Raw genomic sequence first — 14,823 nt, 5'->3', positions numbered from 1 at the left:
GCCACAAGAATGTCAGCTATTATCATTACCATATTACTACTACTATTGGACTAGAATGGAACCATCATTCCACTTGTTCTACTGATGCTGATTATCTCTTTTATGAGGCTGGAGAATTTTTTTTATAATCACAGAAGAGACAAATATGAAAATACAATTAAAAGAAGGAACATACTGATTTTAATACATACTTTATACATGCCAATAATTAATATTGGACCTCTTTCTGATAACAAATTTGGTTAGGGAGAAGGTAGAGAAAAAACACACAACAGGCTAGAGATACTAAAGAAAACCATAATCTTTCACAGTTTTGCCTAGTCCTAGCCTGACAAAAATGTCTTTGCCTTTAACTGAAATAAAATAGAAACATCATACAAAGTTCATATGAGAAAATAGGCTTAACTTTCGAGCTGGTGTGTCATATGAGTCTTTTCTACCACGTAGCTGTTAGAAATTTAATTCACAATCTATATGAATTGTGATTATAATGAGCAGTGTTATAATGGGATCTCACTGTACAAGTTGAAGCTACCTAGTATAAATGTTTTGGGGTTTTTAATTTTAATTAATTTGTTTTAATAAAAAAATTCTAATTTTACTGAACTTTCCTCTAAAGTTCACTTAAGAAAATTCCTGTGAGCTGCCACTGACATGTTAAATTTCATATAGATTCTTAGATTTCCCCACCACAACTATTCACTGACAGTCCCTGAAAAGTTAATCTTAGGGCTTCAGAGTAGCAAACATTGATGACCTACTACCACACAACATACACACAGACAGAACACATCTATCCGAAGGAAACATGAAGCATGAGAGTGGGAGCCGTTACCTTCTTCAGACCTGTGGCCTCATCCTCGATGTCATCTGGCAGCAGGATGACCATGCTGAGGTCCCAGCCTTGGTAAGGCAGCTCCAGCACCCGGCACTTAAGGTCCTTGATGTAGCCAAATGGAAATGTGTTTTTCTGATACATCATTTTCACTGTTTTTGTGTCTTTCTGAACAGTTGAAAAAATCAAGTCACTCACATTATTATCTGCATTCTCTTAGAGCAAAGAGCAATTTTATAATTACATCACCTCACCTTATTCAATCTGAAAGGTGTATTGGTTGTGGCCTCTTTACTGAATTTCTCCTGCCAGTTTCCTTTGAAGTAGATGGCATTAACTAGCACAAGTTTGGTCATATTATCAAGTATGCCTGCAGCCAATAATTCTGGAATTTTCCCTAAAGAAATAAAGTAAGTTGTGTGTTGTTGTTTTTTTAAAAAAATCACATATCAGCATTCCATTTTTGAACTGCATTTAAATGCAATTCAAATTCATACTTTTTATTTAATTCCCATTAATGTATTAAGTTAGGGAAGCCCTTCCAGTGTGTTTTGATTGTAAATAAACCAACTAAAGGGTTTAAAAGCTAAAAACAGGACAATCTTTTCTGCATTGTTTGAGAAAAAATGAGCCTTCTTTTGTGAATGGCCATTCTGTGGCAGGCATAAAAAATATTTTTTAATGAAAATGATTTTTAAATAAGTCACTTCTTCAAAGCCTCCAGGGGAAGGTGCTCTCACAGAAAATATTTTAACAGATATCCGAAGGCTAGGACAGTTACTCCTCTGAAACACCAGTTGCCCTGTGACTGCGGCAGGGCCATGAAGAATGCCTTGGATGGGAGACAGGTGTTGGGGAGGTGCCTTGACTCAGACCTTGACTAGTTTAGAGAGAGTGGTGGTGGAGAAATAGCTGAGATGGAGCCACCCCTGACAGCTTAGACAAGACATTTGCCAAAATACTAATGGCCACAGCAGTTTGTGTCACAAGTATGAGAATACTAGAGGCCCAATGCACGAAATTTGTGCAAAGGGCTCAGCATCTGCCACCATGGCTTCATCTTGAAGGTCGTCCAGTCTAATTAGCATATTACGCTTTTATTATTATAGATTAGAAGCCCGGTGCACAAAATTCGTGCACTCCGGGGACAGGGGGTTCTTCAGCCCAGCCTGTGCCCTCTCACAGTCCGGGAGCCCTCAGTGGATATCTGACTGCCAGCTTAGGGACCCCTGAATTTTCATGGGACATTATTAGTAATAAGGCTTCAGTGGGACATCCCTAGCGCTACTGTAGAGGTGGGGGAGGCTCCCACCACTGCCACTGCGCTCACCAGCTGTAAGCCAGGATTCTGGCTGATCACTAAAGAGCAGCTCCTGCATTGAGTGGGATCAGACCAAAACCAGCTTTTCAACATCCCCCGAGGGGTCCTGGATTGTGAGAGGGGATAGGCCAGGCCAAGAGACCCCATCGGTGCACTCTCTGAGCTGGGGAGGGACATGGAATGTTGGCCAGGCAGAGAGGAACCACAGGAGGGCACCAGGGCCTGTACGGCCCATCTTGCTCAGTCCTGAATGGCCAGACCCCAGCAGCAAGCTAACCAACAGGTTGGGGCGTCTGCCCCCTGATGGTCAGTGCATGTCATAGCGAGCAGTTGAGTGGCTTTAGCATATCATTATGCTTTGATTGGTTGAACAGATGACTGACCAGATAACAAGACACTTAGCATATTAGGCTTTTATTATATAGGATTCTTCTCTATAATCAGGCCAGGATGAATTTTCCTCAAAGCTCTATCCTTTTTATCCTACATTCAATGTTACTTTTAATTTTAAAATGTGGTTTGGTGAATTTATGGGGAAAATATTTAGCTGCTTCAGTGAAAGCATGTTGAAGTTCCCACTTTGAGGAATTTCCACATTTAAAAGCTGTCGGGCACTGGGCACTGGCAGAGTTTAGCCCCAGCAAGAGGGTGAGGGCAGAGGAAAAGGGCAGGGAATCATCTGCAGGCTGGGAAAGTGGAAGGAGGAAAGGAACGGCCAGTGTGTAATGAATGCCTACATTCGGCCCACTCTCTCACCTTCAGTCTGCCCTTTGACCCACTCGTTTATCACCTTTCTTGCATCTTCAGAGGCTCGCTGAAAATCTACACTGGCCAGTTCAGCACCATAAAATTTCTTGGTTGAAGCTAAGAACTCCTGTTTAAAATAAAAAAGGTAAAAAAATAAGCAAACGAACACGAATAACTCCTATTACATACAGAAATGGTTTTCTAAAATCCTTAAAAGCAGTAGAAATTGTCCTAAAAGACATAAATTTCATTGTAACAAAAAAATTCTAACCCTTATACTTTTTACATTATGGTAAAAAACACATAACATTAAATTTACCCCCTTAATCATTTTAAGTGTACAGGTCAGTAGTTTTGGTGTTGTATAAAATTTACCAATTCTTTTCTGACCTTTGGCTAACATTTTCATAAATAAGTATACACTGATTGTTCTTGGAAGTAAATTATGGAATTTACTCTTGCTTTAGTAACACAGCCAGGGGTAATCTATTCCTGTGAAGACTATCAAATGAAATCGAATCATTAATGGGGATACTGCCATATGTTTAAATTCTGTATCTTTTTCTGAATGTTTATAAAAATAAAAACTTACTTCTGTGACTTGATTGTGCTGGAAAATGTCTGCACTGTTTCGTGAGTTTTAGCATGTGAATGTAAAGTACTCACCGGGAGGAACTCATAGGTTTTCTCTCCATATAACTTATTAGCAAGTTTGAGAATATAGGGAGCTCCACGCTTGTTGATATCAGCATTCAGACTCTGAAAACTTGAATGAATATCCTTAACTGCATTGAAGTGAAGAGTCTAAAATAGAGAAAACATTCTTTCTATAGTGATTTATTTTGAAACGGATTCCTTGACATTTGCTTCTATCAAGTTAAATTAATCCTTTTATTACTAATTATCAATAATTCCCAGCCCAGTACTTTATTAAACTTTCATTGGAGAACAAAAGCATAGAGAATCTAAAATTTATAGCTTTGTGAGACATAATTACATTAGAAGCTCTTTTTATATCACTTTTTTATTATTATAGTCCAATGAATGTAAGTGGTTAGTAGACTAAATATTTATCTATGTCTGCTTTTTCTCCAAAGAAAATCATAACTGGTATATTCACATATAAATTCTGTATCAAATAGAGTTTTACTGCAAGTTCTCAGAAATAAACAGTAAAATTTAGAATCATCCCCTATGTGGGAGCACAAAGATATTACAGAATTGAGGGGATTTTTAAACTACACTATCAGCATCAGTAACTTAAAAATAACATCTATAAACTTAACATTCAGCAAAAGTTTAATTTTCATATTACAAATCAAGAATCCCCTCATGGTTTTTTGTTTTTTTAAAAATATATTTTATTGATTTTTTACAAAGAGGACAGGAGAGGGATAGAGAGTTAGAAACATCGATGAGAGAGAAACATTGACCAGCTGCCTCCTGCACACCTCCTATGGGGGATGTGCCCCCAACCCAGGTACATGCCCTTGACCGGACTCGAACCTGGGACCTTTCAGTCCGCAGGCCGACGCTCCATCCACTGAGCCAAACTACCCAGGGCTCCCTTCATGATTTTATGATTCCTGGGCTGGTTCCTTATTTTAACACACAAAGAATAAACCTACACAATGTATAAAGTCCAGTTACTCACCAAGATAGGGAATGTTTGCACAGTTGTGATGATAGATCTGCTTTAATGGAAAAGCAGGGGAACCCTTAAAACTATTTTTTGCTGAGGCAAAACAGTCCCTGGATAAACCTCAAAATAGAAGCTGACATTCCCTGCAAGAAGCAACTAATCATTATTCCCAGGGGGTAAAATAAAAAGTGGGTTTTGGGAAATATAAAAGTGCTTTCATGTCTGCAGTGGTAAAGACCACTGGTTTTTCATAAAATGCTGAAATAAAAGATTTGCAGCTGGAACACTTGAATAAATTTGGATAAACTTGAATAATCATGGATAAACTTGAATAAACATGGAGAAACCTGAATAAACATGGAGAAACTTGAATAAACATGGCGAAACTTGAATAAACATAGAGAAACTTGAATCCAAGGCTGGAATTCCTCAGTTACTGGCACCTTGTAATCTTTCCCCTACTTCCAAAGAGAGCTAGAGCTCCCCTCTCAGAATTCAACAAAGACCACACAGCACAGTTGTGGTCCCCACACCCATGAAGGCCAGGTGGAAGGCCAGGCATTACTGCTTCTTCTCCCTGTAACAGGGACCTGCCATACCACCCAGGGCTTGGCCCTGTCCCTGCAGCGGCCATACCTCACTTCTTTCCTCTGCTTCAGGCCCTCCTATCCACACAGGCACTTGTGCCAGGCACAGGGCTAGACCTCAACAGTGTATAACAGTACGTTGGCCTGTTCCCTCAAAAAGACACCGCCAACTTCTCCACTGTGGTGCATTCCCTGTGTCATTTTGTGCTGAAAGGTAACATTACATAGCAGGCATCTATTAATGAGTAGCTAGTTGCATGCAGAACAGAAACTGAAAAATCTGAAGTGAGAGGAGATGCCTTCAAAGATTTGCCCACTGCAAGAGAAGCAGCACACCTCCCGGGCTCTCATAGCTTTCTTCACCGCTGTATCCTCAACCAAACAAAAACCAGTGCCTGACATATAGTATGTGCTCAGTAAAAACTCAATAATGACTGAAAGCCTGCATATAAATGAACTGCTCTTGGGGCTTTTCTGAAAGTCTGGCCTCATCGTGTGTAGTTGTGGAACACACAAGCACAGTGTTTAAAACTCCCTGTAAGAGCTCAAAGGCACAGCTTTTTAGGAGGGACTTGCAGGGAAGCCAGACTCCTTTTGTTAGTTTCTGCTGACCTTGGACATCTGTGCCTCGGTAGTGCCTCTGGCCCCCAGAAAGACCATGGCCAGCGCTGAGGAAATGCTCATGGGGGAGATGAAGATGTTCCCAGAGGGGTTGTTGTCCTTCAGGGTGCGGAAGAGGTCCACTGCGAACCGGGTGTTGGCCAAGCTCAGCTGCTCCATGGTGAGGCTACAACACAGGACAGAGGCCTAGCACACCAGCAAATATGGCAATGACATTTCTCCACGTCTCCCTCGCCCTGAAACACCCAGAAACTTGTACTTCCTTTTCTTTTTCCAGGAGGGCAAGAGCACTGTTTCATGAGCACACAGGTGGGAACTGGACAAGGATCCATCAGCGACCCAGGGCCAGGACCCAGAGAGCCAAGAGGGCTCTGACTTGCAGACTCGGGAGCCAGCACTGGGCCTTTCCTACTCAGCTGGGGAGCACACACAGTTCCCACCCTTTACCTGAAATGATAATTTTCTATTAGAAAATCATAGCTACCTACTCCGCATTAAAGCAAATTTCAGCAAAGTGATCGATTTTCCTCATTTTCAAGATTCAGTTGCTAATGTTTAGAGAGGTGAAGTGTCCCAAGTCTCGAGGCTGCTATAGGATGTGAGAGCTTGAAAACCCAGCACAGGCCTTAGGGTTGGGGTGCAGCCCACCAGGAGCAGGGGCCAAGCATCCTCTCTGACACCCACCCCTCAGGTGCAGGTGACTGGCCTTCCACCTCAGCTCAGAAGCCTGCTTACCAATCCTGACTCCTCTCAGAGCTTGTTTCCACAGAGATGGGCAAGGAAGAATAATAGTGGTGCTAGCTGCTTCCCTGTCAGTAATACATTGAATTATCACTGTTGTTATTGGAAAGTAACCTCTAGGATCACATTGGCCTCCCCTCCCTCCCTCCCTCCTTCCCTCCTTCCCTCCCTCAGCATTGATGAAAAGCTGTGCCCCCTGGGGCTGCCTAAAAACTGTCACAAACTGCTCAGGGAGGCAGGGAGTTGAGAAAGGAATAAAAATATTATGATCTCAGGCTTGGCTCTGGCTTCAGGCCAAAGGACTAGTACAGTCCATCACAGGGCAGCTGGCCCTCTCGCCCCCTGCCCCCCTCCCATTAGGGTGTTGGGTGGAGGATTTTTCCAGTGTTGCTCCCACTCAGATGAGCAGTGTAGGTAGCAATCCCAGGGATGCAGGCAGCCATCCCAGGGAAAGGGCAGGGGCTGCTGGTACCCAGGCCACTGATGGCCAGGGCAGAGCCAGAAGTAAGCAGCTGGCAGATCCCAGCCCTGGGCAGCCCCACTGGTTCAGTCCCACTTCCCTAATGGGCCTGGTGCCCAGATCTCACCCTTTGCTGGCTGCTCCTGGGAGGGGCTGTGGATCTGAAGATGCTGCAGCCTCAAGCACCGCCCTTATATAGTCCCTGAGATGGGTGCAGCCTGGGAGGGGCTCTGGATCTGATGATGCCTGCAGTGTAAACACATCCCTGAGGTTGGTGCAGCTATTGGCTTGCAGGAGGAGGAAAGGGGTGGGGGTAGGGGGGAGATTTTTTTGCTGTGGCAGAGCTGCAGAAAGAAAAGTGTGGGGCTGCAGGGCAGGCACAGCAGGAGTCTGGGCATTGGCACTAGAAGCCTAGATGAGGGTGGATTACTCAGGAGATGAGCACCTTTTTGAGTCTAGGTGAACTCAGATGTCTGGCAAGGAACTTATGGCTTAGTTCTTGCCTAAGTGTGAATCACTGAGATGACATAATGTATCACCTCTTACAGGGCAAACTAGCCCCTCTGAATCTCATCTATATACTCAAAATTGGTTTTGTTTTTCTGTGTTTTAGTTTTAGTTTTTGTTTTGTGGGGTGGGGAGGGACCTCCAGTATAAGATTAAACAGTCCTGTCAGCTGATGGTCATTGGTGCCAGTTCAATGCCACCAGGAATCCCCAATTTGGGTGCAGTGAAGAAGGAAACTTTATTCAGTGCAAACAGTTCAATTGTGATACAGCTCAGTTACTAGCATGAAGCAGCAGGTGGCAAGGTGGCCCTCTCTGGCTAGCCAGCTCTGCTCTGCTCTGGTCTGCTCCACCTGCTCCATTCCCATCTCCCTCTTCCTGTTTCTCCAGGAAACAATCTTGAGTGGAAAGAGAAAGTGTGCTCCCAGAGCCAGAAAGAAGCTGGCTTAAATAGAGAGAAGACCCCACCCCTGGTCTCTGACTAGTCCATCCTTATGCAAAGGAAGACTCCAAGTCCTCAAAGTTTCATTGCTCCAAAAAGCACTGTCCTGATTGGTCGGAATGGAGCTGCTCTGAATGGTTAGTGAAAATGCTGATAAGGATAGAAGTGCACAGTTCCAATTGAGTGGGGAAAGCCTCAGTCTTAAAGATTGAAACACATTCTCGGGACTCCTTTCTAAGGGCTGGCTCAGATGCAGGAACACAGTGCAGGCAGGCAGTTCAGTGCAGTCTTCTCCTTGAAGTGCCCTCCTGGTGAGCCCCTGTCCCCTGCTCCTCCTATAGCAATGGCTGCATGGGTCTGTCTTATAAATTTGAGTCTATTTAGCTAGCAGGAGTCCTTCTTGGTAGGTATTTTTCTTTCTCAGGGTCCCCAGGTCCAAACAACCTTGATGTCACAATCTTTAAAACCAAAATGAATTTAGCCCCAGTATTCTTCCCACAGTGATGGCTACACCACTATTTCTTTGGCTCGTTTGTTTGTTTCCCACTTTAAATTTCTGGGAATGTAACTTCACCAAAATTTATAGCGGTTGAGGGTCTGAAATAATTCTGCATTCATGAAACTTGTCCCCTGTTTTCTTACAAATCTCAACATGAAACAGCAACAAAGAAAAAGTCCCATTTTGTGTGTGTGTGTGTGTGTGTGTGTGTGTGTGTGTGCGCCTAGTATGGTTAATATAGCATGAAAGGGATTGTAGATTTTTGTTTGTTTTTTACTCTGGGAACCTGTTTATCATGAAAAGGGTTAAGGAAGGTGCAATAGTGAGTGACAAAAATATTCTCCATAGATTTTTTTTTTTAAGCAAGAAGTGTTTAATAATGAAGATTTTAGACTGATTTACAGTTTATTAAATAAAGAAACCAACACTTATTGAAAGCCACTTATTGCTAAATTCAAGTAGTTTGTTCAGATCTGGTAAGCTCTCCACCATTTCTCACAGAACCAGAGCACCACTCACTGGCTTCTTCAAAGAGGTCAATGTGAGAAAGTCAGGAAAGAGAGGCTGCTCTGAGAAGTTGTTAAATAAAAATCTGAGACACATTAATTGAAGAAAAAGTTTTCTGAATTTTGTTTTTTCTCCTGCCATGTTGTATTTGTGCTTACCTGGAGTTAGCAATCTGGATAAATAGAAAACAAAGCCATTTCCTAAGTCCATGTGTATACTGTATATAAGGTTCAGAGAAAATTGATCATTATACATTAATCAATCAATACATTTACCCTCTAGTGTGGAGGCAAAGTAACTGTTCTGTCAAATAACATTGGAGTGTTCTCCTTTTGAATTTAAAATATAAATGGCCACAATCAAAGCTCAGAGATACTTACACACTCAGGAAGGTACGGTGTTTGGTATATCTACCAAATTAGCACATGCTTACCCGAGCTCCCATCCATGAATGTCCCCCCAGAGTGAAATGTGTGTGAGCACGTGCAGCTGTAGACATGTACAAGAATGTTCATTGCAACATGCTTTGTACTAGACCCGCATTTGGAAACCACATAAATGCCCATCAGTAGAAGAACAGACTAATAAATACAGAAGAATAATATACAGTAATAAAAATGAGGAAACTACAGCAATGCCCAACAACACGGCTGCATTTCACAGCTGCACTGTTGAATGAAAGAACAGACACAGAAAGCTGTGTGGTTTGGTTATAAAAGTTCAACAACAGGCAGAACTAACCCCTGAGGTTTGAAGTCAGGGGAGTGTTCACTTTGGGGACCAAGGGGATTGTACTGACTGTATTTTCTTGTTTTCTGTGTTCTTTATGCTCTGGTAGTCGGGGCCTTGATCATGGAGAGATTGCTTCTACCAGTGCTAATTCCTAGAGATAGAGAATGCCCCCCCCTTATGCCCCTGCGAGTGTACCTTTGATATAAATTCAATGACCACACTCTCAAATATCTCCTTTATCAAACTCTTACAGGCCAAGCCAATAGTCCCCCTAACTGAAACTACCCCCGAAAAGGTGCCAATTCACTAGATACTCTTTTTAAAAAAATATATTTTTATTGATTTCTGAGAGGAAAGGAGAGGGAGAGAGATAGATAGAAACATCAGTGATGAGAGAGAATCATGGATCAGCTGCCTCCAGCATGCCCCCTACTGGGGGTTGAGCCAGCAACCTGGGTATATGACCTTGACCAGATGGAACCTGGGACCCTTCAGTCTTAGGCCAATGCTCTATCCACTGAGCCAAACTGACTAAAACTAGAGACTGCTTTTGTATTCCATCGTGTAGATGTACCACAGTTTTTTAATCCACTCATCTATTGATGGGCACTTATGCTGTTTCCAAATCTTAGCTATGGTGAATTGTGCTGCTATGAACATAGGGGTGCATATATCCTTTCTGATTGATGTTTCTAGTTTTCTTGGGATATATTCCTAGAAGTGGGATCACTGGGTCAAATGGGAGTTCCATTTTTAGTTTTTGAGGAAACTCCATACTGTTCTCCACAGTGGCTGCACCAGTCTGCATTCCCACTAGCAGTGCATGAAGATTCCTTTTTCTCCACATCCTCGCCAGCACTTGTTGTTTGTTGATTTGTTGATGATAGCCAGTCTGACAGGTGTGAGATGGTACCGCATTGTTGTTTTGATTGCCTATTCCTTCTTGCAAGAATTTCAGAAGGCTTCGCCTTCACCCCTGCATGCCTCCAGGCAGACTGGGTGCTTCCCAGGTCCCATGTGGTGTGGTGTCGAATGCTTCCGATTTCTAGGGATCTGTATCAGTTAATAATGCAGATTTTATAATGAAAGAAAACACCATAATTTCTAGAGAAACATCAAAAGTGCTTTATTCAAAGTAATGCCCATCACTAGCTATAAGTTTCCCCCATCTTTCAGGTAATTTGTGGATACCATCCCAATAGAACTCATCTTTTTTTGAGGCAAACCATTCAGAGATCTAATTTTCCACTTCTTCGTATGTTTTGAAGTGCTGTTCAGAAAGTGGATGTGCCATTGATCAGAATAAGTGGTAATCTGTGGGAGCAAGGTCTGGTGAATATGGTGGGTGGGTTAATATTCCCCAGGCATGATCTTTTAATGTGTCTTTAACTGGTTTTGAAGTGTGTGATGGTGCGTTATCATGAAGCAAAATTACTTTGCCGTGTCTTCTGGCCCATTCTGGTCATTTCAGGAACAAAGTGTGGTTCAAATTGATAATTTTTTGTTGGTAGCAATCAGTATTAATGGTTTCACCTGGTTTTAGAAGCTCATAATACACCACACCTTCCTGATCCCACCTCTTTAATACAGTTCCTCATGTTGTGGTGACCCCCAACCATAAAATTATTTTTGTTGCTACTTCATAACTGTAATTTTGCTACTGTTATGAATCGAAATGTAAATATCTGATATGCAGGATGTATTTTCATTGTTCTCGACCCACAGGTTGAGAACCGCTGCAAAATCTTTGCCATTGCTTGTGAATGATCAGAATTTGTTTGTTGAGCAACGTTTAATCTTTCTGCAAGTTGTTTTTGAGTTTCCAATAATGTTTGCAATTGTTGGTCTTCAAACTTTTTCGGTTGACCTGGAAGTTCTTTGTCTTTCAAATGGAAATCATCACTTTTAAAGCATTTAAACCAGCGTTCACAAGTATCTTGAGATGGAACATGTTCACCATAAGCTTCCCGAAGTGTATGATAACTTTTTCTTCAAAATAAAGTAATGAATTAAAACTCCCCGCAAATGCTCTTTTTTTGGCACAAAATTTGATATTTTTAAGCTTAAAAATATCTATGATGTTAATACCTACAGCAAATTTGACATATGAAGTTTTGAAGCTCGCTTTCAATACAACTAAATAGCATACATATCAAATTGCATATGTATCAACATATGTGTAACTCCATCTATTGAAAAAGATCTGCATTATTAACTGGTACACCTAGTAGGTAACCTGAGGCTGTGATTCTGGTATATAAAAATTCTGAAAATATTTGGAAACCAGTTCTCCCAAAGTGTGACTTCACAAAGTCTGGCTGCCTTCCATATGTATATTTTAGTGGTAGCCTGTGTCAACTGACGGGCATTGGTGCCAAGTCAATGGCAACAGCTATCTCCGATTTGGGTGAAGTGAAGAAGGAAGCTTTATTGTGACACAGCACTCTGTGAAGTGAGCACAGCTGCAAGGGCCAGGCAGCCCTCTCCCTGTAGGTATACAGCTCTGCTCTGCTCCTCATTTGTTTGCTCCTTTTGTTGTTGTTTTTTAATTTGAGCCCTTTAGAGTAGGTATCTTTTGTCTCAGGGTTCACACCTGGGAAATAACAAAGTGGGAAATGCTCTAGAATGGCAGTCCTGCCTTAGGGGACATTGTCTCAGGTGTCACCCTTCCTTTGGGGGCTGGTCTACCTCAACTGTCCTGAAGCTTGCCTTTCCTTTCTCTTCATGATCTGTTCTGCAGAACTGAAGTTCTTACAATTTTTTTAATTCAATTTACATAAAATATGTCAAATGTTTAGGAACAAATCTAACAAAAAATGTGTGTGTGTGTGTGTGTGTGTGTGTCCTGCTAAGAAATCATTCTCTCCACAAGTACATGATGATATATTTTTATATTTTCTCCTAAAAGCTTTATTGTTTTGCTTTCACAATGAAGTCTACTATCTATCTGACTGGTTTAATGTAGAAATCAACTTTAATATTTTTCCATATGGTTCCCAAATGTTCCAGAACAATTTATTGAAAATTGCCTCCCTTCACTTCCAACTTTGAAGTACCACATTTGTCAGAAATATGATGGCCATAGGATTTATTATTCAAATTGATTACATTTTGAGAGTAAAAGAGGGCATTGCTAATTATTGGAGTAGAACAAGAGACTTAAACAGGCTGTTTTGAGGAAACTGGGATGATGCTCATTATAAAGCAGGGTTCATATTTCTGGGCTCTCTGTTTTGTTCCATTTCTAACCATCTTTGCACAAGAACCCAGTTTATCTTATTTCCGCAGCTTTAGAATAAGTTGTTATTCCATTAAGTATGTCATCTGATTCTTCAATATTGTCTTGGATATTCTCGGCCTTTTACCTTGTTACATAGTATTAGAATCACTTGCCATGTTTCACCAAATACAAAACAAATAAAACCTGATTTTTAAAATATATTTTTATTGATTTCAGAGAGGAAGGAAGAGGGAGAGAGCGATAGAAACATCAATGTTGAGAGAGAATCATTGATTTCTGCCTCCTGCATGCCCCACACTGGGGATCGTGCCCACAACCCAGGCATGTGCCCTTGACTGGAATCAAACCGGTGACCCTTCAGTCTGCAGGCCGACGCTCTATCCACTAAGCCTAACCAGCTAGGGCAAAACTGTTTTTTTTAATTGAAATTGCATTGATTATGTAGATCTATTGACATTTCAATAATGAATCATGACCATGGTATAGCCTACCATTTATTTAGAGCTTCTTTATTTTCTCTCAATAATGATTACAGGTTTCTGTATAGAATTTCTTAACATATTTTATTGAACTTATTCCTAGGCATTTGAACACTTTTTTACATCATTATAAATGCTTTTTAAAACTTTATAACTCATAGAAATACAAATTAGCCGTGTAAATTGTACTTGTAACCAGCAATGCCTTACTTAACTCACTTTTAAATTCTAGTAATTTAGACTTTAGATGGAAGTATTCATCTGAAATATTACAAGGTTTGCTCTTACTTTCAAATTATTATGTATTTTATTTTCTGGAGTTACCATATCAGCTAGGATCTTCATTAAATTCTGAATAAGTGATGGCAACGTACGTTTTTATCTTATCAAATTGCCAACTAATTTCTCCTTTAATTTTTTTCTCTTTTTTTGTATAATTTTGAGGGCTTATTATTGGGCCCATACAAATTTAGAATTGTTATATTTTCCTTGTGATCAGAATCTTTTTGCCATATGAAGTATGTGTCTTTATCACTTTTACAGGAAAACTTACTTTACTTAATAATCACAGCTACATCTACTTTTATGTTATAGATATATTTTCTGTAGACACCATACAATTTTTTCAATCTAGCCTTTTTTTGCCTTTTAACTGGAATATATAGTCATTTCACATTTTTTTAAAAAATTTTGATTTCAGAGAGGAAGGGAGAGGGAGAGGGAGAGAGAGAGAGAAACACCAATGATGAGAGAATCATTGATCAGCTGCCTCCTGCATGCCCCCTACTGGAGATGGAGCCTGCAACCCAGGCAAGTGTCCTTGACAGGAACCAAACTTGGGACCTTTCAGTCCACAGGCCAACACTCTATCCACTGAGCCAAACCAGCTAAGGCTAGTCATTTCACATTTAAATAATTACTTAAATATTTGGGATTTAATGTAATATTTTGCTATTTGTCATTCCTGTTCTGTGTCTCTTTTTTCTTTCCCCTTTTTGAATTGGTTGTGTAATTTCTTTTTCTTTTTTCTCTTTGGTTTATTATGGAAGTTATAAACCCTTTCACTATTCTTCTTTTGGTTACCTTAGACAGTATGAAATGCATCCCTGACTTATCAAATTCTAACATAATTGTACAGACATGTGCCACCTACCTTTGGGATTTGTTTTAAGAAACATGTTGTTAGGCAAGTTTGTTGTAGTGCAAACATCATAAAGTGCACTTACACAAACCTAGACAGTACAGTCTACTCTAGACCTAGGCAAAGTAGTGAGCCTATTGTTTCTAAGTTAAAACTCTGTACAGCATGTTCCAGTAAAAAACACCATGAGATTAAGTCCAGCACAAGAGAAAATGATTCAATCAAGAAACACAATAAACACAAAATGTATGCGGCTGCTGCCATTGTAACATTCCATACTGTTTTAAGCACATTGTTCTTTCATAAATAGAAAAATTACCCA

At 40.7% G+C, this 14,823-nt stretch overlaps 1 protein-coding gene across 8 annotated transcripts in view; it reads right to left on the bottom strand.

The window, feature by feature from the left end:
* LOC102262186 (leukocyte elastase inhibitor) overlaps window positions 1-14,823 on the bottom strand; it is a 30,713-nt gene that overhangs the window by 1,824 nt on the left and 14,066 nt on the right. The window contains exons 1-7 of one of the 8 annotated variants that reach the window (XM_014542306.1): window positions 7,082-7,168; window positions 6,489-6,562; window positions 5,745-5,919; window positions 3,570-3,707; window positions 2,913-3,030; window positions 1,090-1,232; window positions 836-1,003 (exon numbers count right to left, since the gene is read on the bottom strand). In XM_014542306.1, the coding sequence (XP_014397792.1) occupies window positions 836-1,003; window positions 1,090-1,232; window positions 2,913-3,030; window positions 3,570-3,707; window positions 5,745-5,912 (735 nt within the window). In that variant the 5' untranslated portion in view covers window positions 5,913-5,919; window positions 6,489-6,562; window positions 7,082-7,168. Of the gene's footprint in view, window positions 1-835; window positions 1,004-1,089; window positions 1,233-2,912; window positions 3,031-3,569; window positions 3,708-5,744; window positions 5,940-6,488; window positions 6,563-7,081; window positions 7,170-14,823 lie in introns of those variants that run through there. The other 7 variants (XM_014542305.1, XM_014542303.1, XM_014542304.1 and 4 more) reach the window with 7 other exon arrangements.

The sequence above is a fragment of the Myotis brandtii genome, unplaced genomic scaffold, assembly GCF_000412655.1.
Source record: "Myotis brandtii unplaced genomic scaffold, ASM41265v1 scaffold298, whole genome shotgun sequence".
NCBI classification, from domain to species: Eukaryota; Metazoa; Chordata; class Mammalia; order Chiroptera; family Vespertilionidae; genus Myotis; species Myotis brandtii.
Note: the sequence above shows the minus strand (reverse complement) of the source record. Positions and strands in the feature narration are given on the sequence as shown.